The following is a 22,351-nucleotide window of genomic DNA, read 5'->3' on the forward strand; positions in this document are numbered from 1 at the left end:
TCCTGCCTGCCAGCTTTTACTCCCTGTTCACTGTCACTGGCTCCTTGCTGGATCAGCCATAACCCAGGTATGTGTGGTTTCTCCTGGCCTTTGCCTCCACGGAGTTGCCAGTGGGCAGAATCTGGGAGAAAGGGGAGAACAGTGATGAAAAGTGTGTGATACCCACGTGGCTGTGGGCACAGGGGTTGAGAGAATTGGTTGCATCCTCCACCCAGCATCCCCAGCTGTGCAGGCAGCAGGCAAGTGGCTGCTGCACCAGCACAGAGCAGGGGGCTCAGCTTTTCTTCTGTCAGTGAGTCACTTGGCAGAGGAGGAAACCTCTGACAGCATTGAGGATGTGGAGGTGGCTGCTGTGCCCCTGCCTTGTGCTAGAGGTGCTCCAATGGCTGTGTATGTAGGGCACAGCCAGCTCTCTTCCCACAGTCACACTGCACACTCAGCACTGCAGCTGCACCTTCCTTAGGATGAGACCATCCAGCTGCGGTGGTGCCCAGTGCTGGCAGTACACGGTGCAGCACAGGATCACATGCACTGTCCCCCTGTGCGGCCTCCCCAGCACTAATCCCCAGACTAGCTGCCTGCCCTGCCTGCTTTCTGGGGCCCAGGGTACCGGCATTGTCGAAATTCCTGGATCCTGTGCTCAACTGGCTGCTGCATCGTCCTGAACCCACAGAGGAGAGGATCGGGAACCAGAAATGCCTCAGGCGCTAGTGGTGAACACAGGGCCCCCGGGAATGGAGAGGTGGCAGGGAGCAGGAGTGGGGCACTGTGTGCTACTGCCAGCACACAGGTGCTGTCATGGGGACCTGAGGTGCCACATGTACCTGCTGGCCTGGCAAGACAAGAGCGATGATGATGACAGGACTTTGACAAGGCAAGCACTGGAGCCGGAGTCCAAGCAAGGAGCTGGAGTGCAGGTGTCACCGTGCAGGATGGAGTCCTGAGCTGGTGTGACTTTTTGGCTCCATGGCTGTACCATTGCCAGCTCAAGCCCTGGCAGGGTGGGCAGTTTTCCAGCCGGACAATTAAGCAGATTAACTAATTACCTGAACCTTGGCAAGGTCCCACAGCTCAGTGGCTGCCAGGGTGCTGTATATCCGCACTGGGCGGTTGAGAGACAAGTGTGGGGCAGATTTGGGGCAGGTGTGGGGTAGAGCTCCCCCAGACCTTCCTCAGGACCCTTCTAGAGGGTCCGACTGCCCCCTCCCGCCGCCTACCCCTGGCGGCCGCGGGACCAGCCTCAGCCACAGCCCCCTGCCACCGTGCTGCTCGCCCCTGGGAACCTGACAGCCCCGCGGGCAGCATCCCCCCTCCACCGCCCCACCGTGTCCTGGCCCCTGGGAACCTGCCCTGGTGCCCCTTCGGGAGTCCCGTCCCGGAGGATCTGCGCCACGGGGAACTCGTCCCCAGGAGTTCACCCCAGCTGAGCCCCACGGACCCGCCCGCCCCGTGCACGGCCCTGCGGATCCTGTCCCGGCGGCGGCCTCGGCCGTGCCCCGCGCCCCCCCTCCCGGTGCGGGCGGGCTCCCGCGCGGGTGCCCGCGGCTCGGGGCGGCGCGTGACCGGCTGCCGCCGCCGCCGCCGCCCGCTCCGCCGCAGAGCCCGGCCCGCCCGCACCGGCACCGGCACTGGCAGGTCAGCGCGGGGGGCTGCGGCTCCCGGGGCACCAGTACTGGGGCCGCCAGTGCTGCGGCGGGCGGCGGGAGGGGGCTGGCGGCACCGCGGCCCGCGCACCGCGCACCGGGCACCGAACGGCGGAGCCGGCCCGGCTCGCTGCGGGCGGGGTCGGCGGGATGCGGCTGCCGCACCGTCCCCGCTGTGGTCCCGCACCGGCCGCGGCCCGACTCCGAGCGCAGCCCCGCCAGTAACCCGCACCGCGCCTCGGGGCCGCCGCCGCAGCACCCTGGCGCTCCCGGCCCCGTTCCCGGCCCGGCGGGTCTGAGCCGTGTGTGCGGCGGCAGCGCGGGGCACCGGGCCGAGCATCCCCGCCGCGATGCGGCCGGGACGCGCCAAGGTGAACGGTGCGCGGCGGAACGGGGCCGCCGGCGGCAGGGGCATCGGGGGAGGACACCGGGGATATGGAAAACGGGGAGGGGACATCGGGAGGGACACCAGAACTGAGCACCGGGGAGGGGACATTAGGGATGGAGCACTAGGAAGCGGACACCGTGGATGTTGGGGGTCGGGACCACTAAGCACCAAGAATCACCCACACCGGAGACACCGGGATGGCGAACACCAGGGGACACTGTGAAAGGGAAGACTGGGAATGGGGCTACTGGGGACGGGGAAAGCTGGGAACAGAGCCCAGGGCTACCCGGGAAGGGACAGCCAAGCCACTGTCTCTCTCCCTGGGCAGTGGGTGGCCAAGGGCACAGCAACATCACGGCCAGTTGCACGAGTTACATGGACAGCTGCCGTGGATCCTGGCTCACCAGATCCCCATCCCCACAGGGTCAACTCGGTACCCACCATGGCTGCAGCACAGCTCGTCACTTGGGGGATGCTGCTGGCCACCGGGGTCCCTGCCAAGGCCCAGGGGGTGCTGCCGGCAGTACTGACTTTAAGTGGGAACCCCATGCACAGCCCTGCCTGGGGACAGCAGTGGCCAGGCCCATCTCCCACCTGGGAGGCATCGGGGGAGCCGAGCGGTGCCGGGGCCCCAAGGAGTGAGCGCCCCGTGTACTGGTCCCCACCGCCGCAGACGGGGGATGGCACCAGGGCACCTCTGGAGATGGAAGCCACTATCACAGGCGCAGCTACCAAGATCTGGAGGGATGACAACACAGTCCCGGCTGTGACAGAGGAGCTGCTTGTTTCCTGGGAAGGGCACAAGGCTGAAGGCCAGGACAGCTCCCTGCCCCACGGCTCTGCACCAGGGACACCGGGCCCTGAGGTGCTCACGGACAGAAGGGCAGACTCTCCAGGGCCACTCTGGGCAGGGCAGGGCCTGTTCCCATCTAGGCAGAGTGTCTCCAAGGCAGTCGGCACCTCCAGCCCTCAGCCAACCATATCCACTATTGCCCTGGACCCCACGCTGGCGGCGGGGATGAGCACAGCAGATGCCAACACACGGGGACACACAGCAGCAGAGGGACCCACAATGGCCTCGGGCCTCTCTCAGGACGCGCAACTCACCTCAGCCAGCAGCCAGTCCGTCCCACTGAGCACAGCCCCCGTCTCCGATCCCATAGGCACGGGGCCAGCCTGGGGTCCCCATGCTGGCCCTGGCTCTGCACAGCTGGTGGGCAGCTGGGGGGACACGGGAGGGTCCCCCAGCCCCTCCCCGGCTCTACCCAGCTCTGCCCCACGACTGCGCCACACAGCCCCGTCCTGGGGGCTGGCTGAGCCCTGGACTCGAGTGCTCCCGTCCCACCAGCGCAGCACCCGGAGAGCCCCACTCAGCCACGCCACCACCAGCCCTGGCGATGCAGTCCCCCGCACGGATCCTGGGACTACGGGGCAGCGGGAACCCCAGCCCGTCCCAGGGTCTGTCCTCAGGACCAGCCCTGCACCACCCCCCGCCTCCAGCACGGCCATCCCTGGTACCCCGAGCAGAGGTAGGAGCCAACACATTGCGGTGGGACCCCTTGGCAGGGACCAAGCCCCCGCAGGTGTCAGCGCCCTGCTCTGCTCTCTCTCGCAGGGTTGCTGCCCGAGGAGGACGTCGGCTCCCCGCAGCAGGTCCGGGGAGCCGTGGGCCCTGTGAGCTTCCCAAATGCCACCAAGACGACCCCACAACCAACGACACATCCCACCACGGCACATCCCACCACGGGGACGCTCGGGACAAGGCACCCAGGTGATACAGGGTTGCGTCCAGACCCATCCGTTCTGCAGATGCTGTGGGAGCCCATCCCTGGGGCGTCGGGGTTGGTGGGGGGAGGATGGCAGCTATCTTGGGCTGCCCAGCAGGGACACAGTGACACCTTCAATCAGGATTGCCACCTGACAACGGCAGTAATCTACTCCTGCCCGCAGGGATTAGCGCTAAATGCTCAGTGGGTGGGGGTTTCCCCGAGTGGGGGACGTAAGCGGGGATGTGCCACCCCTTGCACTGTGCGTCCTAGCAGAGAACCTTCGGGTGGCAGAGGTGGGCATAGCCCCAGCCAGCACAGGACATCCCCCGCTGCCCTGTTGGGGTGCCACAGCTGATGCAGCCCAGTGTGGAGTGCAGGTGTGGGCTGAGTGACACCAAGCCCCCCACTTCTCCCTGACCATCCCCCTCCTTCCTACCTGCAGACACGTCAGGGACGCAGACCTCAGCCTCCAGCACTGCGACCCCCTCGGCCACGTGGCGACGAGCAGGGATGACGCCTCAGCCAGTCCCCCAAGATCCATCATCGCCGCAGCCACAGTCCACCCGTGCCCCCCCGACGCTGGGGGCCAACGCGACCGGGCTGCGCTGGGCTGAGCTCCAGCACCAGCTGGGCTTCTCCTGGGAGGCCCATGTCTATGGAGTGGCTGCCGTCTTCCTGCTGCTGGCGCTGGGCTGCCTGGCCGGGCTGGCGGGGACAGCCATCCTGCGGCCCCCACACCTTCTCCACGTTGTGGGGGCCCACGGGCTGCTGCTGGCCGCCTGCCTGCTGCGGGCCACCTTCCTGCTGCTGGATCCCTACGGGGCGCGGGGCCGCCTGCCCACTCCGGCCCTGCTGCTGCTCAACACAGCCCCTTTCCCCTTGTTGCTCGCCGCCTTTGCCCTCCTGCTCCAGCGGCTGCAGCGCCTGGCGCAGCTTCAGCTGCTGCCATCCCGGCTGCGGGGGCTGCCAGCGCTGGGGGCTGTCGCTGCCCTGCAGAGTGCGGTGATGGGCGCCGCCGACCTGCTGCCCCCTCGGCTGGGACTCACCGCCGCGCTGGGGCTGCAGGCGCTGGGCTGCCTGGCGGGGGCTCTGCTGCTGCTGGGGGGGCTCTGGGGGTGCTGGCGGGTGCTGCGGGGGCCCTGCGAGGGGTCGGGGGCGCAGCCGGGGGCGCGGGCGCTTCTGGTGGCAGCGGTGGCGGGGCTGCCGGTCTGCGGGCTGCAGCTCTACAGCGCTGTGTGGCTGCGAGGGATCCTGGGGCCCCATGGGCGCTTCTCCCGGACCAGCTGGGCGGCACAGCTCTGGCTGCGGGTCGGCGAGCTGGGCACGGCCGTGGCGCTGCTGGCGGCCGCCGCCGAGCCTTTGTGCTGCCGGTGCCGCCGCCGGAGCCCCGCCGGCCACTCCTGCTGGGCCAAGGCACTGCGCTACTTCTGCGCCGGCCGCAAAGCTGAAGCGCCCGAATACCCCAACAACTGCTACGACTGGGCGGGCGGCAGCACCGGTGGCACCGGTGTGGAGCGGACACCCGCCAACGACATCTCCAAGAACCTCATCCGCAACCCGGCGGAGCAGCTGCCCCTGCGGGCTCTCAAGGACAGCAACGAGGTCTGGGCAGCTGGCACCGGGGTGCCGGGGCTCAGCCCCAAGTGCCCCAACATGTTGGCCGCCCGCTCCTGTGCCGCCTTCGAGCAGGGCTCGTCCCCCTCCCTGGGGGAGCTGATCTTCCGCCCGCCGTCCCCCATCGACCTGCGCCGCAGCATCGACCAGGCGCTTTGCCGCCGCCACCTCCTGCACGACGGCCTCTTCGGCCGGCCCCGCCGCGGCTCCGGCTCCTCCCTGCACGGCTCCCCAACCCCTGACAAGACCCCCAGCCTGGGGCGCATGGTGCGCTGCAGCTCGCTCACGGAGCTGCCCGGCCCTCGCCAGCCCCCCGGCACCATCACCGTCACCGTCACCGCCTCAGCCAGCTCGCTGGAGAGCAGCTCCCTGAAGATCAGCTGGAACCCCTGGCGCCACGGGCTGTCCTCGCCCGACAGCCTGCCCCTGGACGAGGCGCCCAGCCGGGCCCCTCTCCTGGTGCCCGCTGGAGCCCCCGGCTGGGAGCGCGAGGGTCCCCGCGCCTTCCCAGCCCTTGGCAAGGCTGTGGACTCCCGCAGCCTCTCCAGCGACACCATTGAGCTCTGAGCCCGGGACAGGCAGAGACTGGGGGCGCAGGAGGACGATGAGCCATGGTCAGGGTGCGGGGGTCTGATCCTGCGTCCCTGTAGGGCCGGGCAGGGGCGGTTCCATTTGTGCCAAACAAGAGAAATAAAGAGCTTATGCTGGGAGGAGACGGTCCTGTTGGCATGTGAAAGCAGTGGTGGGCAGCAGCAGCTGGGTGTGCAGAGCTTTATTTCCTGAGATATGGACACACAGACAGATGGGCACACCCGACGGACAAACCACGGACAAATGCAATGGCCACACTCATGCATCCAGCAGGGGCCCCTCACCGGCACAGCACCCTGCCGGTGTCAAGGGGCCCCCGGCCCCCCAGCCTGGGAGGGGAGATGGGCTCTGCCCAGGGATGGGGGGGCAGCTCAGGACATGGGGGGGCCCAGCCCCCACTCTCCCACAGGGAATGGCCTCATGGGAAGGGAGTCCTACAAGGCCAGGAGCCCCAGCCTGGGGGCAGATAGCAGGTTCCCTCCCTCACCTGCCCCTCCACCCCCTCACCTGTCACAATGCTAGGCCTCTCCTCCAGAGCACGAGGAGTTGGGGGCAGCATGCTGTGCCCCCCACACGATGCTGCACTGCCTGGCATCACCCCTCCAGCCAGAGGGGCTGTGTGGGAGCCCCCAGGATCAGGTACTCCTGGCTCATTCTGCAGGGACAGGGAAAACAAGACCCTACGCTAAGGGGGGGCTGGGGGACACATGCAGGGCACAGCATCATGTGAAAGATGCGGCCTTGGCAGCCAGCCCTGCTTGGGGGAGGTCCAACACCCCAAGCTGAGTCTGCCCCTCAGCTTGCGCCCAGCAGCTCCAGAGCTATCTGCCCTTCATGAAGCCATCAAGGACACGGTCACTGCGGTCAGAGAGCCAGTAGCCGGCCATGGCAGCCACGGCGCCGATGAAGATGGCAGTGAAGACCATGTCACCCTTGGCAGCCAGGGTGGCAAGGGCACAGATCATCACACCAAAGAACATTTGCTGCAGCACCACCACCTCGTCATCAGTCACGTCATCAAAGAAGCCCTTCTCTGGGGCATCTGCATGGACAACACTCATGGGAGGGCACAGCTGACCAGTGAGAGTCCCCCACTATGCCCACACCCCCTGCCCAATGCCCATGACCCCTGTATTGCATTAGGCCATACCAGGGGGCTTGTCCTCAACGCACTGCCCATCGCGGCGGATGTGTCCTTGGGCACAGACACAGCGGTAGCTGCCCTCTGTGTTCTCACACACCTCCTGCACCCCTGTGCACACTGGCTCCTCGGCACTGGCACACTCGTCCACATCTGGGGGAGAGGCAGGACTCAAGCAGGGCTTGAGCAGTGAAGAGGAGGCAGTATGGTTCCCCCAGTTCATGGAAGGTACTCACCCAGACACTTGGCTCCATCCCGCCAGTAGCCCTTGTTGCATTTCTTGCAGCGAGCTGGCCCGGCACCCATGCAGCCGATGCAAGCCGTGGAACAATCTGCCTCAGGGAAAGGAGCCAGGGTTGCTGCTGGAGCTCCTTCCCAGCCCAGCCAGGGTTGGGCACAAGCAGGGAAGAGCCACCTGCACAAAAACCCCCCACGTCCCCCTGACCTCGGCACTCGTAGGAGCCCTCTGTGTTGACGCAGTACTGGTTGGCTCGGCAATGTGCCATCTCTGTGCCACACTCATCTATGTCTGCAGGAGAGATGGGGATGGCCCTGTTGAGCCTCAGCTCCAGGGACGCAGTCCCCATGGCCCTGAGCTCATCTCTGGCCTTCACTCACCAATGCAGCGGTGCTCATGCAGCACCCAGCCCCTCTTGCAGCGAAGGCAGCTGGAGTCCTCAGGCCCCGTGCAGCGCCCGCATGCCTGGTAGCACTCTGCGGGCAGGGAGGGCAACGTGGACACAGGCACAGGGGAGCTGCCTGCACCCAGTGCCTGGGCAGCACTGGCAGAACCCCCACCTACCCGCACACACGAGGTGGCTCTTGTTCCGCGAGGCCTCATAGTAGCCGTCACCGCACTCGGCACAGAAGGGGCCACCATAGCCCGGGCTGCAGACGCAGAGGCCGGTGCCACGGCGTGTGCCATCACCATCGCATTTCCCGTTGCCACTGCAGGGCTGCCGGGGCCCACCGGCACAGGCTGCACAGGAAGAGACCAGCCGGCTGGCAGCCGGGGCGGGGGGCAGCAGCCAGGGGGCCCCTCCAGCCCTGCCAGCACCCCACTCATCCCACAGTTACTCACACCGGCAGTCCGGGCCGTAGGTGCCAGGTGGGCAGCAAAGCATCATCCTGTCCACACACAGCCATTGGAAAAAGTCAGGGTGCTGCTGCCGCCTGGGGAGGGGGAGATACAGCATTCAGGCCCCTGCCGTCCCCTTGTGCCCCCTGCCATCCCCATGACCCTGTCCCCAGACTCACTCATGGAACCACCACTGCTCCACATGCTCCTCACCCCGCTCCAGCAGTTGGTGGCAGGTGAAGTCCGAGGGGGCACAGACACCTTCCAGCACCTCCAGCAGACGGGTCTCACTGTAGGGACACGAGCCAGTGCAGGATACGACCTCTGGAGCAGCTGGGTTCCCCCAGCCCCTCACTGGGGTCACTTACCTGTGCTGGTACTTGGACAGCTTCTCCTCCTCCCAGGCTGTGTTACCCCCACCAAAGCCCTCATGCTCTGTCCGTTCCAGGCCCTGGATGCATGGGGGAGTGGCAGTGCAGGCGTAGGATGCCCCCAATAACCCCTCTACCCGTAGAGTTTCCCGAGACACATCACCTCCAGGAACCTGTCACCCTCTCCCCTCCCCACAGTCCCATCACTGTGCCCCTGGGAATGTTGTAGGAATGCCTCCACTTCCCCACTGTACCCCCTAAGCCACCCCTCTATCGGGCTCTGTCACCACCCTTATCCCCCGGGTACCTCTGGGTCCCCCAACCACATCGCCCCACCCTGGACCCACTTTGTCCCTGTTCCCTGTCACCTCCAGGCCGTGTCCCCCATGTCTGCCCCCATGGGCCCCTCCCGTCACTGTCCCCTCGCCCCCAGCTCCCCCCCGAAGCAGCGGCTGTGCCACCCCACACCTCTCGGTGCCATTATGCCCCGTGTGCCCCCTCGCCGCGGCCTCCATCATTCCTGTGCCCCCCCCGCCCCGCACCCTGATGAAGCTGTCGGCGAGGCCGCGGCAGGCTCGGCACGGCTCGGCCCCGTCTCGGTGAGGGTCGGGGTCGGCGTGAGCCACCAGCAAGATCCCCCCGAGAAGGGCGGCTCCCAGGAGGGCCCCCCCTAGCCCGGGCCCCCCGCGCCGGGGCGACCGCGGCAGCAGCGGCCCCATCATCCATCCGCCCGCCCCGCCTGCACCACGTGGGGCGCGCCCGCTGACTCAGCGCCCGCCGCCCCCGCCAATGGGCGCTCGCCGCCGCCGCCGGCCCCCCGCTCCCAGCCAATCCGCGCCCCGCCCTGGGCACGCCCACCCGCGCCTTAAAGGGGCCGCGGGCAAAGGTCGGGGCGGGGGTAGCGCGGGTGGGCTGCGGTCGGTGACCCCGCACGGAGCAGAGCCAAGCCTGGTCTGGGCGGGACCCTCAAACATCCCCCTCACATGCCCAGCCAAACCAGGGCAGTTCACCTTCCCCCTCCACTCAAACTGGTTCACTTTTCTCTCACTGTACCCAAATTTGCCCAGTTCCCTGTCATCTCACCCTAAACTGGTCCAATTTCTTCTCACACTCTCCCCCAAACTGTCCCAGTTGCCAATCATTCCCCAATGAGCTGGTCTAGTTCCCCATCACCACCCCAAATTGGTCCAGTTCCCCTTCATACCCCTGAACTGGTCCAGCTCCCCATGCACCGTCCAACCAAACAAATCCCCTTCCCCTTCAGACCCCAAACAGCCCAGTCGCCCTCCGGTCCACACCCTGCTATACCTCCCCATCATCCCTCCCCATGCCATCCGAGTCCACCCCATTACCCCTCCTCAACCCATCCCAGTCCCTGCTGGCCCCAGAGCTGGACTCACACGCAGTCAAAGCAATGTCACTCCTTTATTCCCCTACCGCCCGCTCCAGAGCCTCAGCCACCACCGCCACGTATGGCTCTAGCCACCGGCCCCTGTGCCGAGCTGGGCCCGCCAGTGCCTGCAAGAACCCCTCCATCTCACTGGGCAGCGCGAAGGCAGGGGCTGCCCACAGTGCTTGGGGCACCGCTGGCACCAAGGCCTCCAGCCAGGCCACCACATAGTGCCCACTGGACACCGCAAGCACCGGCATGGCACAGGACAGAGCCGCTGCAAACACCTCGCAGGGTGCCACAGTGGGGACATCATCAGGGTCAGGGTTGTGCTGGGGCCCAAGGCTGCTTCCAGCGGCCCCAGACTCTGGCACAACCCTGGCCCCGGTGTCCCACTGGTGAGCAGCAGCCACAGCTGCTGGGGAGAGAAGGAGGATGATGGTGTCACCGTCACGCAGCGCCCGATGGTGCTGGGCGTGCAGCCAGGGCAGCGGCCCCAAAGCCGCCACCCCACTGCCACCCCCCGGTGCTGCCACCACCGTCAGTCCCAGTGAATGCAGAGCTGCCATCAAGGCACACGCTGCCCGCTCCGCCACTGGCTCTGCTGCATGCACCAGCAGGGCCCGCCGGCCTTGCAGCAGACCTGAGGGGGGGAATCATCAGTGCCTGCATCCCTCTAGGCTCCCTGTACCTACCCTATGGTGTGAGGCATGCTAGGAAGCACCCACGATGGGAGACACCATCCCCTGCCTCTATTGCCAAGCTCTGGAGCACTCTCTGTACCCAAGCTAAAGAACATTCACAACGGGAAGCAGCTGAGACCACCACTAACATGAGTTCCCCAGTCCCCTTGCCAAACCCTTTACCTACCCTAAGGGACAGACATGATGGGAGGCTGGTTGCAATCTGCCCCATCACACCCTCCACAGGGTTCTCACCCTCTTCTCTGTTTCCCTACACCCCTACCTACCCTGTCAGGCAGGCAAAGATGAACTAATCTGGGTGGGGCACCCCCTCACTCTGTCCTCTGGCCCCTCTGGGATAGGCATAGACTGCCCACTCCACCCGAGGCCCCAGGCTCAACCCACACTCACCCTTGGAGCCATAGCCAGCCCTCAGGGATTTCAGCCATCCTGCGAGGAGGAGAGGCAGTGAGGTCCCAGGACGGATCCCAGGCCAGGCACAGTCCCCAGAAGTGCACCACTCACCTTTCATATCCTCCTTCTTCATCAAGAGCAGCAGTAGGAGACAGGCAGTCCCCAGCAGCACTCCCATCCACACCAGTGCCCAGTGGGTACGCAGGTCTGCAGGGCAGGATCTGCATCCACCAAGAGCCCCCAGCACCCAACAAAGGTCTCCAGTGGCTCCACAGTGGGGTCCCCTCCCTCAGCCCTCTATCTATTATCCCTCTTCTCTCCCCCACCATACCATGGCTGTCAACACTCACACTTGTGCAGGGGACAGGCCCAGAGCACGACCCCAGTGCTGTTCGACGGGTGCCACAGCTGTGGGGGACACAGGGACATGTCAGACACAGCCCAGCCCCTGCCCACTGCCCGTAGGTTGCTCACACTGACCTGCTGGCACTGCCCCGCTGCCACGTCCTGCTGCAGATCCTGCTCCAGCAGCCCAGGGTGCCCTGCTCCCTGCAACGACACAGTAGGTCAGACAGCAGTGCCACCACTGCTGGACACAGCAGTTGGTGTGCCACCAGTGCCACTGCTGCCGGGACATGGGGGTCCCTTCCTCTTTACCGTGCTGGTGAAGCTGGCAAGGGGTGTGCAGGCACCCCGCTCCATGGCACACAGTGAGGCATTTCCCCCATGCTCCAGCAGCAGGAGGTCATCAGGACGGCCAGGCAGCGCTCCTGGGAATGTGCCAGGGGGCTAGGTAGGTGGCAAGGGGAGGCCAAGGAGGGCTCCCGCTCGGCTGGACCCACAGGCTGCCCCTACCCTCCCACCCCAGCAGTACTCACGGTCCCGCAGGCACTGGGTCAGCCGGACCTGCCCGCCGCTCCACACCTGCCCCAGAGAGTGGATTAATAGTGCCTGGGGGTGATGTGGGGCTGCCCGTGGGGTAGCTGTGGGGCAGAGTGGTGTCCTACCTGCACACAAATGTTGGGGTGTGGCCACAGTCCTCTGAACTCCTGGGGTCCCTGTGAGTGGAAGCGATGCTCCTTAGCTGTCACTACCACCCTTCACAAAGCCCCAAGTACCACACAGAGCCCCACTCACCTGCCCCCTGGCAGGCTGCTGCAGGCCAGGAAGGGGTTGGCAGGGCCTGGAGGGCACTGGCTGCCAGCAGGGCACCAGCTCAGCCGGGAGGTCGCAGGGGGCTGAGAGGATGCAGGTCAGCACCTGCCCCTCAATGTGTAGGACCAGCTGGCTCTGTGCCCACAGGCGCTCCCAGGCCTCAGCATCTGCAGCAGCACCAGGAAAGGGGTGTCACTCCACGTGGTGTCCCTTCAGGTCCCCCTGTGTCCAAGCCCCCTAGAGCCCAGCCTCAGAGTGAAGGTACCATGAGAGAAGGGGCACAGGGTGGCCCGGAGTGGGTCTTGGATTTCCGGCCAGACCTGGGAGTGGGGAGAGAGACAAGAAAAGTAGCTATGCTGTGACTGTGACCTGGCTGGCCCCCTTGAGATGCCAGAGGGAGATATACGGAGCTTGGAGCCCCTCTTTAGTGGCACCTTGCCACCTCTGCAGTGCTTGGTCAGATGCCCACCTGCAGGCAGAGGCAGGGCAGCACTTCATCGGCAGGCAGGACATAGTTCATGGGAGTGCTCTGCTACCAGCAACCAGATGTGGGTCACCCCGTGGCAAATTGCCATCAGCAGGGTCACCCAGGGGGATGCACTCCCAGGGGACCCTCTCCCAGCACTAACTGCCTATAACACAGACACAGCTTCTCGGGAATGGGGAGGAGGGCAGACAGGGTGGGGGGTCAGGGAATGACGTGCATACTCACCGTGGTCACTGCACGCCCCGGCCCACTGGTGCCATGGCTATGGTTGTGGTAGAGCCGGAGTGTGTAGTTGTGCCCTACTGCAGCTCCCTGCACCTCCACAACCACCTCCTTCTCCCCCGGGGAGACCCGCAGCCTGGGCACTGTATCAGAGGCAGTTCAGGTCACCCAGCTCCTGGCACTGCCCACCCAGCACCAAGGTACAGGGCATGGCACCCCCAGGGTCACTCTCACCCCTGGTATCCACTGCCTGGCTCTCCCCAGGGGACGCAAATCGAGGTGGGGTGACGCCAGCACTTACCTTGGCACTGGGGGACAGCAGCCTGTGCTGCGGGCCACGAGCAGTCTGTGAGGACAATGAATCAGTGCGCAGAGGGGCTGGGGTCACTGCAGGGGACATGCTGGGGCTTACCTGGCACCCGCTGCTGCTGGCTCAGCCTTTGCCGGCCCCGTGAGTTCATGTACGCGGAGATGTGGAGTTCAGAGCCCAGCGGCGCCTCGAAGCACCGGAAGATCACCCAACCCTGGGCAGGAAAACCACCACCCACTGTGGTGAGGCACAGGCACCGCCAGCACCCACCTCCCTGGGGCTCAGAAACGGGACCCCCATGCCACAGAGATGTACTGATGCCAGCGCCCACATCGCCAGTGCCCAGGGACTGACAGTGTTGGGACACCCATCCCTGGTGCCCTGCATCTACATACCACAGTTCGGCCACGCAGCGTGGGGCGCAAGGGTGCCCAGACCTCCACGGCCACACAGTGGGATGAGGCGTATGCATGCCCGGAGAGAAGCAGCAGCCCAGTAACGTTGGGCTGGGATGAGGTGGCCCCAGTGGCTGGTGACCACTGCGCCCCATCCTCTGTCCCAGAGGTGCCAGGCTGCGCGGCGAGGCGGGACTCGGTGGCAGTGCTGGTGGCCGGTGACAAGGCCAGGCGCACGCGTGCCTCCAGGCAGGGCACACAGGCCGTGGGCTCGGAGCAGCGCAGTGCCGGCTCCAGCCGCAGACGAGCCAGGGCCAGCCCGTGCCTGGGCCCCGGGAGTTCTGTCCCGCACAGCACATCGGCGTCTGGGGGGACAGAGAGGCCAGCATAGGGGAGGAGTCCCCATGCCCTGGGTGGGGTGGGGACCATGGCATGGTGATGGCACTTACCCAAGAGGCGGCAGGTGAGACCCTGGGGGAGGCAGGGGTGAGGCCGGTGGTGGTGCCAGGTGCCCGACGCCAGCGCGCTGGTGACACCAACTCACCTGGGAGCAGGCCAGGGTGTCGCGGGAGTCCCCACGGCCACCCGCCGACCCCACCACCAGCACCAGCAGCAGCTGCCCCAGTGCCTGCATGGTGGGGCCGGGGCCTTGGGGTGCCCCGGCCCCACGCTGGCCACTCCCCAGCAGCCCCTGTCCTGGCTCCACGGGCCCCACCGCCGCCGCCGGCTCCTGCTTCCTGCTCTGTTCCCGGACACCCGGGTCCTTGCATGGCGTCAGCAACCGCCCTGGGGTGGGGCCTGCTGTTCCCGCACCGACCTCGGAGGGCTCCGTGCCCCGGCACCCTTGGGGAGGGATTGGGGCCCCACACAGACGAGTTGGCTCCATGGCACGGGCACGGTGCCAGGCTGGCCCCAGGCAGCCGCCGCGGCGGTGGGACATGGTGTGGCAACCGTGCCGGTACAGGCTGTGCCCAGACCGTCCTCTTGCCCCTTCCGTGCTGCAGAGGAGCACTGGACAGCCCCCAACCCTCCAGAGAACCAACAAATTCCCCCAGCACACCAGAGAGACAACAGGGCGGGGGGAAACGACACCTTTATTGTTTCCACCCCAGACCAAGTCCCGCTGGTAATGTCGAGGCAGGGCCAGGCTGTGCCCAGCACCTGTCCCTCTAGCCACCTGCACCTGGGCAGGGCAGGGAGCCTCCTCATCTCGCAGATTCTTCCTGCACCACCCCAACCCCTCGCTTGGCTGTGGCGTCCAAAGGGGCTTCTATGGGCTCTCCTCTGGAGCAGGTCCCTGTATGGGAGTAAAGCTGCCCCTGCTTGGGACAGCACCTCCGCTCCTGGCTACAAATGACCAGCTGGATGCTCGCTCCAGCCCCAGCAGCACACTCCATGACTGATGACCATCTTGCCTGGACCCCCACAGCCCCTTCCCAGGGCACACATGGGTACCCCTCCTGCTGCTGCAACAGGCACATGCTCACCTGAGCCATGCCTTTTCCTGGCAGAGCCCCTGCCCTCATCAGGGGGCTGCGCCCAGCCCTGCACCCCTGCAGCCATGCCCAGCTCAGACCTGGCCTGGGCACTCAGGTGCCAGAAGCTGCCTTGGGGGGCCGGGGCGGGGGACTGCCCTCCCCAGTCCCCACCTCCAGCAGCCGATGCAGGAGGCCCCCTGCCCTGCCCCGATAGCAGCGGCGAGGGGCCGGGGGGCTGCCCCGCAGGGCACCCAGCAGACCGGGCAGCTGTCGGGGCAGGCGGTAGGTTGGCAGGGGCCGAAGGGGTCGGGGGACATCACGGGGGCTGCAGAGCCGGCTGAAGTATGCTAGTACCCACCCACCACCGCGGCCTGCCGCCCCCAGCTCCCCATGCAGGCAGGCCATGGCTGCCCCAAAAATGTCGTGGGCATCTCCGGGCGTCCCGTCGGCCATCCCAACCTGCCACCGATGAAAGAGCCGAGCACTGCCCCGGCTCCAGAGGAGGAGGACAGTGCCACGCTGGCGGCCCACGCGGCTCCGCTGGGCATAGAGCCAGGGCAAGGCACCCGTCTGACCCAAGCCACCTGCTTCCCACAGGTCCAGGCGCACGTCGCAGCCCAGCCCCGCGCGCAGCCGCTCGGCCAGGGCACACACCAGCCCCAGGTGCTCCTCTGAGTCTGGCGAGTACAGCAGCAGTACAGGGCGCCCACCAGGGACACCTGCAGGATGGAGGGGACAGCAGTGACAGCTCAGTTCCATGTCCTACTGGCATCCCCTGGGGACACCCTGGCATCCAACAGCATCTGCTGTCCACCACCCCGGGACTCCCTGCAGCCCAGGAATGGCACCCCCGCCCCTCTTGCCATCCCTCCTGCAGCCCTCCTGCAGCCCCCTCGGGTGCTCCTCACCATCATCTGGCCTCCAGGCACCACGGCAGTTGAGAAGCAGCACAGTCACCACCAGTCCCAATGCCAACAGCAGCCCCAGCAGCCCGAAGTGCCTGCGGGAGACTGGGAGAAAGGCAATAAGGGGAGTGTCTTCCCATTCCACTGCCCCCTGAGTCCCCCTCCAGGATCCCCTCTCACCATCGGGACAGAGCAGCTGCTTCCGAGCAAAATGCACATCTGAGCGCCACACCTGGAGAAGGGGCTGTGTAAGAGGGGGACCATGTTGGGACTCCCATAGCACAGATGACAGCACAAGGGTCACCTTACCAGCACACAGCTGCCCAGGACCTGCACTGGCAGCAGCAGCGCCAACTCCCCTGGAGCAGAGCCCTCTGGCTGCAAAGCACAAGGGCAGGGTCAGTGCAGGTCTGTCCCCACCATGTCCCCGCCAGCCCTGCACCACTCACCTGTGTGACAGTATAGAGTGGGGCCTCAGGTTCACACTGCCCACCCTGGCGCTGGCACAGAGCTGCACTGAAGGCTGCAGGGATGCGGGAGGTGAGGTGCAGGCGCAGCTGGAACCCCCAGACACTCACTGAGACATTCCAGGCAGTCTCTGCAGCCACCAGAGAGAGAGGAGAAGTTGCAGGATGCCCAAATAGGGTGAGAGATGCAAGGGACCCCAGGCAGGATCCCCTCAGCCCAGGGCTGCCTCCTGCCCATAGGGCTCACCTGGCTGGTGTGGACACTCCACATGGCTGCTGTTCTTGTAGGAGAACTGAGGGGAGGTGGGATCAACAAAGGGCAGGGTGAGCTGCCCTCACCCACCACAGCCCTCCAGCCCCTTCCGAGATGTGCCCACCCACCCACAGGGGCTTACTCGGAAGCAGAGCTGGGGATGCACGTCCACCTTGTCCAGTATGTACACCTGGAACAAATGGTGAGTGCGTCACAGTTACCATCTCTGACCCACACAGCCCACAGGCACCCCAATGCCCACCCACTGCTCTATGGGGACCCTGAGATCCAGTGGATGCCCCAGCCAGTGGCACAGTCCCACATCCTGTGACACCTCAAGATCAAGAGCCCTCACCCGCTCATCCTCACTGGCTGTGGAATTCGGGATGTCGTGACAGGGTGCAGCCTCATCTGCTGTCTCCCTCCAGCAGAGGGTGGCCCTTGGGTGCAGGGGGCAGCTGGCATTCAGCATCATTGCCATCTGGTCCTTGCTGCTGGTGCTGTAGTCATGGAAGCGCACTGAGGACCACAGCTCGGGACCATCTGTGGGACACCACATCAGTGGGGTGGGGAGACACTGAGGGACACCCCTGGGACTCAGTGCCCCTCCCCACAGGTACCAGGCACTCACAGGCATCTGGCCGGTCACGGAAGGGACAGTGTTTTCTCCGTGGGCTGTCGTGGTGGGAGTAGGAGGCCTGGGGCAGCAGAGCAGGATGGTCAGGGCAGGATATGCCCCCACCCCTGATGCGAGGGCAGAGGAAGGGGCTGGTGGCTGTAGGGGAGGGTAACCCACCTCAATGCAGAGGCAGGGCACCAGGAACTCGTACGGCAATGAGATGTGGTGGCCTCCTGGCACCAGCACCTGCAACATTGAGGGAGCATCAGATGATGATCAGGATTGTGTCCCCCAGTCTGGGATGGGGGTGGCAGGGGGCAGGGCTGTTACCTGCTGGTGAAAGGGCCAGGGCAGCTCCTCACACTCCAGGGCCAGCTGGTGGCACAGCCTCACCATGAGGGCAGGACCCGCAGGCACCCACACCTCAATGGCCCGCATCTCAGGGACCCAAGCATGGGTAAAGACAGGCCCTGCAGAGCGGGCAGGGGGTCAGCTGGTACCGGCGTGCCCCTAGGACACCTCCCAACCCCTTCAGTCTCACCGGGTGGCTCAGCGGTGACCAGATGGCTGCGGTTTAGGGCCAAGCCCCGATCTGGGATGGTGCGAAGGGAGACGAGGACTTGCCGCCCGCTCTCTGCCGGGAAGCAGTCGAATTGCACCTGCCACTGCGGGGAGCAGGGGGTCACCGCGGGTACTCTGTACCTCGCTGTCCCCCAGCTCCACCGCCCACCGCAGACTCACCGCAGAGCTGCCCAACACCCGGCGTCGCTGCCAAACTTGCAGCCAGCCAGCGCGGTTGGAGCCCAGCTCCATGAAGGTGAGCTGCAGTCCCCGGACACCGCCGAGCTCTGCGAGAAACAGCCGTGGGGCGCTGACATGGGTGGAGGGACAGGGTGTGTGTCCCCTGCCGCGGGGATGCCCGGCCCCGCCACCCCCGCCCGTACCTGAGGTGGGAAGGGCCAGGCGCACCCGCAGGCAGGGCTGGCAGGGCTGCGCGGGCAGGCACAGCCGGGCATGGCTCAGCGACAGGGCGGGCGGCTCCAGCGGCGGCCCGGGGCGGGAAGGGCGGCGGCAGCGGGGGCGGCTCAGCGTCCTGTCGGCTGCAGGGGGAGAGCAGACGAGGGGCGGCCGTGCGCCAGAGGTCCCGCAGGCAGCACAAGCCCCGGGGACTGGGAGTGCTTGCAAGGAGGAGAGCCCCGGGGAGTCCCGGGGAGGTGTAGTCGGAAGGGAGGTGCCCCGGGGATTCAGAGTCCCGGCAAACCGGGAGCCTCGGTGATTCGCAGTCCTCGGAAGCGGGAATCCCTGAGGATCGGGAGTCCTCGGAAACAGGGAGAGCCCCGGGGATCCAGAGTCTTTGGAAGCGGGGAGCCCCAGGGGCCAGGAAGTTTCGGGGACCGGGAGTGCTCGGAAGCGGGGTGCCCCGGAAACCGGGAGCGCCACCCCCACCCATCCTCCAGGACCCAGTAGCCGCGGGCAGGGGAAGCCCCACGATCCCGCCGCCCCCTGGAGCCGGTATCGGCGGGCAGGAGCAGCCCCGCTCTGACAGCCTACTTACCGATAGCCCGGCACTCCTGCAAGCAAAGAGACGGGAGTGAGCGCGGCGCCGCCCACCCCTCACCTTCCCCCGCCACCTCCCTTCCCCAGCGCTCACGAAGTTGGCGGAGACCCGGAGGCGGGTCACGGCGGCCCCAGTATCGGGCGGCGGCAGCAGCAGCAGCGCGGCGGCAGCGGCGAGCAGCACCGGGCGCCCCATGGCCGAGCGCCTTCGCTCCCCGCCCCGCCCCGGGCCGGCCCCGCCGCATTCCTCCACCGGCACGTGCGGCCCCGCCGGGCTCTTTCCCTCCCCCGCTGCCAGGCGGCGCTTCCTGCGGCGCAGACACGCGTGGGAGCGCGGACGGTGCTTTATTTCCATAGAGCAACACACGGAGGAAGGGGCACGCACCCCAGGGACCCTGCACGGCCCCAGCCCTCGGGAGTCTCCCCCTTGCATGCGGGCCCGGGGCCGTGGTGTGGCTCAGACACCCACCCCGTGGTCCCCGAGGATCCCCCACCCACCGGAGCTGCGCCAGCGCTGCCCCACAGGACTGAACTGCAGAGCTTCAGCACCTCACGGAGCCCACCTATCCCCACTCATTTCTTCTTCTTCTCCTGCGTGCTAGTGAACCAGGAGTCCAGCAGCTTCTTGCTGTAGTAAAGTTGCCAACCATGCACCTGCGCGGCCACCACCACCACCAGGTACATGACAGAGACGGCCGAGAAGCCGAAGATGAAGCGGTAAGCTTTGCCGTGGCGGTACAGCTGCTGTGCCATGGGGAACATCTCCATGGCCCCGTAGATGAGAGGAGCCATGGAGAAGAGGCCGGTGCTGATCATGGAGAGTACCAGGTAGCTGATGTTGTTGCGGGGGAAGGACAGGAGGCCCAGGAGGGAAGGCAGGATGCTGAGCAGGTAGGGATACTCCCACTGGTAGGGCATGGCCACCTGGTCGTGGGGCAGCAGCTTGAGGTGCCCCACCACCATCTGGGCCAGGAGCAGCAGCCAGATAACCACATGCGTGTAGATCAGCTTCTTGATCTCCGACTTGAGGGTCACGCTGGGGAGAGAGTGTGGGGCCATCAAGGCCTGCTGGGGTCGCGTGTCCCCCCGGACACCCCGGGAAAGGGGACACCTACCTCATCTGGTAGTGCGAGGCCACGCGCTCCCGGTGCTGGAAGTCGCTGCCATCGGTGCCGGGGGCGCGGGGACCCCCGCGGGAGGCCATGGCGCTGTCCTGGGGAGACACAGCGTCAGGCGGGGCCGCGCTCCCTGCCCGCCTCCCTAGCGCAGCCCCGCCACAAGCCCCCCGCGCCTCCCTCCCACAGCAACAGCGCCGGCGCTCCCTCCCCGTGACCGCCCGGCCCTCCGGGGCATCCCCGGGGTGATCCCCCGGCGGCTGACACCCCCGGCCCGCCGCTCCCCGCCGTGCCGCACCTGCGGGCGGGACCCTCTGCCCGCGCTTCCGCTGCTCTATGGCCGCGGCCGCCGGCTCCGGATGCCGGGGGGAGCGCTCGGCGCAGGCGCGGCGGTGCCGCCATGGCGGGGACCGGGAGCGCCGCCGCCGCCGCGCGCGGACTGGCGCGCCCGGGAGCGGGAGCGCGCACCGCGGGGTCAGCAGGGCGTGGAGGCGCGCACGGGAGGGGAGGGGTGTGTACATGGGGTGCGTTTATGTGTGGAGTGCGTGTGTACAGAGAGTGCGTGTGTACTTGGGGTGCACGCCCAGGGGTGTGCTGGCACCTGGGGACGCACACGCGTGGGGGCAGAGGGGTTATAGGTCGGGGTTGTGGGGGGTTGTGGCATTGGGGACGTACCTGTGCGAAAGTGTGAGCGCAGAGGGTGCAGAGACAGGTGGAGAGGAGGGCTAACAGTGGTGGATGAGATCTATGGACACGCAGAGTGGGGTGCAGGGTAGGGTGGCTGAGGGAAGTCCCACCTGTGTCCCCCTACTCGCTCCATCCCCTGCAGGTGGAGGCGGCTGCTGGGCCCCAAGGAGACGCTGAGACTGTTGGAGAGCTCTGTGGTGCACCGAGAAGGTACCTGCGACAGGGGAGAATGGGGGCAAGGGAGACAAGGGAGAGAGGGTACATGCTGACCAGACTTCCCTCTCTAGGAGCTCTGCTGGCGCTGAACAAGCCCCCGGGCCTGCCCGTTCTGGGTGAGTACAGGACAGCAAGGGGGGGCTGCAGGGGTGGGGGGCTCATGGGTGCTGACCCGCCAGCATCTCCCCAGGGCGCCCTGGGGACCTGAGCCTGGATGTGCTGCTGCCCACACTGAGACGACGCCTGGGCCTCACTGCTGAGCTCCACGTGGTGAAGGCTCCTGCCAGGTATGGTAGGAGATTCCAGGCTGGAGGTCCTGGGGTACAGATGGGGCTGCCTTTCCCCCTCCAGGTCTCAAGCAGCTATGTCCCACAGGGAGTATTCTGGCCTTGTCCTCCTGTCCAGCTGCTACCACACCACTAAGAAACTCCAACAGTTCTTCACCAATGCTCGCTGGAGAGGCCAGTACCCTGCCACATATCAGTGAGTCCTTGGGACCCTGCCATGCTGGCATTGTGGGTCCTGTCCCCTTCTCACCACCTTACCCTGCAGTGCTGTCACCGTGGGAGTCCCGGCGGAGATGGAGGGTGAGATCTGCACTGGGCTGCGCTGGCAGCAGCAGGAGGACAGAGCCATGGTAAGGGGGTGCCAGCAGGCTGGGGGCACAGGGCATACCCCAGGAAGTGCTGAGCAATGTGCTCTGCAGGTGGTGCCAGTGCCAGCCCCAGGACGCCGCAGCCTGGCCAGGAAGGATGTGAAGAGCACCCTGACACGCTACCGGGTGCTGAGCGCCGTGGGGGGCTGTGCCCTCCTCCAGCTCCAGCCCAGGACAGGTGAGTGGCTGCCCAGCACCTCCACCACCCCAGCCATGCTTCCTGACTCCTGCAATCTCACCTTCTCCCTCTTCCTCCCCAGCCTTTCCAGAACAGCTCCAGGTGCACCTGGCATTGCTGCTGTGCCCGGCCCTGGGTGACCACAAGCACTCTTCCCATGTGGGCAGGGTGCTGGGAGTGCCCTTCTTTCTGACCCCTGAGACCACCCCAAGCCGCACACAGGTACATGGCCAGGGTGGATGCTGGCTGGGACATTCAGCGCAGCCCTCAGTGATCCCACTGAGGTGCCCACTCACATTGCAGGTACTGGACGAGGAGTTGCTGTCCCGGCTGGCTCTTTCTCCACGGCAACTCCATCACCTCCCACTCCACATCCACCTGCAGGAGTTAATTCTGCCTGAGGGCCCCCTCTGTGCCCCTCCACCACCCTACTTTCTGCACACTCTGCGCTGTTTGGGGCTGCCTGAGCCCTAGGAGCCCTAGTGCTGCAGGGGGGACACCCACTCCACCCTCTGCCACCCTATTAAAATCCCCCCCTGCTGCCTGGGTGGCTCAGAACTCAGTTCTTTT

The 22,351-nt window shown here is 66.3% G+C and overlaps 6 protein-coding genes across 9 annotated transcripts; 2 read left to right on the plus strand and 4 right to left on the minus strand.

Moving 5' to 3' along the window:
* The first annotated feature begins 1,585 nt into the window (after positions 1–1,585).
* On the plus strand, positions 1,586–6,124 carry PRRT3 (proline rich transmembrane protein 3). Of its 2 annotated transcripts, none has more exons than XM_033071330.2 (4): positions 1,586–1,635; positions 2,455–3,560; positions 3,647–3,802; positions 4,243–6,124. In XM_033071330.2, exons 2-4 carry the CDS (start codon positions 2,474–2,476, stop codon positions 5,979–5,981), a joined length of 2,982 nt encoding a protein of 993 aa, XP_032927221.1. In that variant the 5' UTR covers positions 1,586–1,635; positions 2,455–2,473; the 3' UTR covers positions 5,982–6,124. The 2 variants fall into 2 exon arrangements, with proteins under 2 accessions (XP_032927221.1, XP_032927222.1); XM_033071331.2 differs by lacking the exon at positions 1,586–1,635 and adding an exon at positions 1,949–2,014.
* A 47-nt stretch (positions 6,125–6,171) lies between these two features.
* Positions 6,172–9,329, minus strand: CRELD1 (cysteine rich with EGF like domains 1). Of its 2 annotated transcripts, none has more exons than XM_033071357.1 (10): positions 9,138–9,329; positions 8,593–8,675; positions 8,404–8,514; positions 8,228–8,319; positions 7,949–8,125; positions 7,765–7,860; positions 7,592–7,675; positions 7,383–7,478; positions 7,156–7,299; positions 6,172–6,660 (listed from the first exon to the last, which is right to left on the minus strand). In XM_033071357.1, exons 1-10 carry the CDS (start codon positions 9,315–9,317, stop codon positions 6,656–6,658), a joined length of 1,068 nt encoding a protein of 355 aa, XP_032927248.1. In that variant the 5' UTR covers positions 9,318–9,329; the 3' UTR covers positions 6,172–6,655. The 2 variants fall into 2 exon arrangements, with proteins under 2 accessions (XP_032927248.1, XP_032927247.1); XM_033071356.1 differs by having other exon boundaries at positions 6,172–7,047.
* A 672-nt stretch (positions 9,330–10,001) lies between these two features.
* On the minus strand, positions 10,002–14,665 carry IL17RC (interleukin 17 receptor C). The gene is given in 19 exon segments (XM_033071334.2): positions 10,002–10,628; positions 11,080–11,118; positions 11,194–11,289; positions 11,433–11,490; positions 11,563–11,631; positions 11,740–11,852; positions 11,961–12,006; positions 12,090–12,140; positions 12,220–12,404; positions 12,503–12,557; positions 12,707–12,769; positions 12,950–13,089; positions 13,248–13,292; positions 13,359–13,470; positions 13,652–14,016; positions 14,101–14,122; positions 14,196–14,498; positions 14,501–14,563; positions 14,565–14,665. Coding segments are annotated over 19 exon segments (2,460 nt in total). The 5' UTR covers positions 14,592–14,665; the 3' UTR covers positions 10,002–10,020.
* Positions 14,666–14,729: 64 nt separating this feature from the next.
* Positions 14,730–19,126, minus strand: IL17RE (interleukin 17 receptor E). The gene is made up of 15 exons (XM_033071345.2): positions 19,025–19,126; positions 18,929–18,944; positions 18,318–18,473; positions 18,115–18,221; positions 17,915–18,038; positions 17,704–17,843; positions 17,551–17,619; positions 17,386–17,452; positions 17,110–17,297; positions 16,897–16,944; positions 16,749–16,794; positions 16,484–16,632; positions 16,344–16,412; positions 16,038–16,266; positions 14,730–15,848 (listed from the first exon to the last, which is right to left on the minus strand). Exons 1-15 carry the CDS (start codon positions 19,124–19,126, stop codon positions 15,241–15,243), a joined length of 2,118 nt encoding a protein of 705 aa, XP_032927236.1. The 3' UTR covers positions 14,730–15,240.
* Positions 19,127–19,256: 130 nt separating this feature from the next.
* JAGN1 (jagunal homolog 1) lies at positions 19,257–20,426 on the minus strand. The gene is made up of 3 exons (XM_033071370.1): positions 20,344–20,426; positions 20,046–20,143; positions 19,257–19,966 (listed from the first exon to the last, which is right to left on the minus strand). The coding sequence occupies exons 2-3, from the start codon at positions 20,132–20,134 to the stop codon at positions 19,504–19,506; spliced, it is 552 nt and encodes a 183-aa protein (XP_032927261.1). The 5' UTR covers positions 20,135–20,143; positions 20,344–20,426; the 3' UTR covers positions 19,257–19,503.
* Positions 20,427–20,445: 19 nt separating this feature from the next.
* On the plus strand, positions 20,446–22,325 carry RPUSD3 (RNA pseudouridine synthase D3). Of its 2 annotated transcripts, none has more exons than XM_033071367.2 (9): positions 20,446–20,519; positions 20,875–20,942; positions 21,020–21,064; positions 21,139–21,235; positions 21,324–21,431; positions 21,501–21,585; positions 21,655–21,781; positions 21,864–22,003; positions 22,085–22,325. In XM_033071367.2, exons 1-9 carry the CDS (start codon positions 20,446–20,448, stop codon positions 22,253–22,255), a joined length of 915 nt encoding a protein of 304 aa, XP_032927258.1. In that variant the 3' UTR covers positions 22,256–22,325. The 2 variants fall into 2 exon arrangements, with proteins under 2 accessions (XP_032927258.1, XP_032927259.1); XM_033071368.2 differs by lacking the exon at positions 20,446–20,519 and adding an exon at positions 20,550–20,569.
* The last annotated feature ends 26 nt before the right edge of the window (positions 22,326–22,351 follow it).

The sequence above is a fragment of the Catharus ustulatus genome, chromosome 13 (assembly GCF_009819885.2).
Source record: "Catharus ustulatus isolate bCatUst1 chromosome 13, bCatUst1.pri.v2, whole genome shotgun sequence".
In the NCBI taxonomy this organism is placed as follows: domain Eukaryota; kingdom Metazoa; phylum Chordata; class Aves; order Passeriformes; family Turdidae; genus Catharus; species Catharus ustulatus.

What these genes read in the sequence shown, in the direction of transcription:
- PRRT3 (XM_033071330.2), top strand. Translation starts at nt 2,474, where the DNA reads ATGGCTGCAGCACAGCTCGTCACTTGGGGGATGCTGCTGGCCACCGGG. An exon ending in CCCTGGTACCCCGAGCAGAG is followed by an intron (nt 3,561 to 3,646) that starts GTAGGAGCCAAC and finishes TCTCTCTCGCAG; the next exon opens with GGTTGCTGCCCGAGGAGGAC. An exon ending in GCTCGGGACAAGGCACCCAG is followed by an intron (nt 3,803 to 4,242) that starts GTGATACAGGGT and finishes TCCTACCTGCAG; the next exon opens with ACACGTCAGGGACGCAGACC.
- CRELD1 (XM_033071356.1), bottom strand. Translation starts at nt 9,317, where the DNA reads ATGATGGGGCCGCTGCTGCCGCGGTCGCCCCGGCGCGGGGGGCCCGGG. An exon ending in GAGCAGTGGTGGTTCCATGA is followed by an intron (nt 8,320 to 8,403) that starts GTGAGTCTGGGG and finishes CCCCCTCCCCAG; the next exon opens with GCGGCAGCAGCACCCTGACT. An exon ending in CGTTGAGGACAAGCCCCCTG is followed by an intron (nt 7,048 to 7,155) that starts GTATGGCCTAAT and finishes TTGTCCATGCAG; the next exon opens with ATGCCCCAGAGAAGGGCTTC.
- IL17RE (XM_033071345.2), bottom strand. Translation starts at nt 19,126, where the DNA reads ATGGGGCGCCCGGTGCTGCTCGCCGCTGCCGCCGCGCTGCTGCTGCTG. An exon ending in CCTGGCCCTTTCACCAGCAG is followed by an intron (nt 17,620 to 17,703) that starts GTAACAGCCCTG and finishes TCAATGTTGCAG; the next exon opens with GTGCTGGTGCCAGGAGGCCA. An exon ending in CCGTGACCGGCCAGATGCCT is followed by an intron (nt 17,298 to 17,385) that starts GTGAGTGCCTGG and finishes GGTGTCCCACAG; the next exon opens with ATGGTCCCGAGCTGTGGTCC.
- JAGN1 (XM_033071370.1), bottom strand. Translation starts at nt 20,134, where the DNA reads ATGGCCTCCCGCGGGGGTCCCCGCGCCCCCGGCACCGATGGCAGCGAC. An exon ending in GCCTCGCACTACCAGATGAG is followed by an intron (nt 19,967 to 20,045) that starts GTAGGTGTCCCC and finishes CTCTCTCCCCAG; the next exon opens with CGTGACCCTCAAGTCGGAGA.
- RPUSD3 (XM_033071367.2), top strand. Translation starts at nt 20,446, where the DNA reads ATGGCGGGGACCGGGAGCGCCGCCGCCGCCGCGCGCGGACTGGCGCGC. An exon ending in CCCGGGCCTGCCCGTTCTGG is followed by an intron (nt 21,065 to 21,138) that starts GTGAGTACAGGA and finishes GCATCTCCCCAG; the next exon opens with GGCGCCCTGGGGACCTGAGC. An exon ending in CCAGCTCCAGCCCAGGACAG is followed by an intron (nt 21,782 to 21,863) that starts GTGAGTGGCTGC and finishes CTTCCTCCCCAG; the next exon opens with CCTTTCCAGAACAGCTCCAG.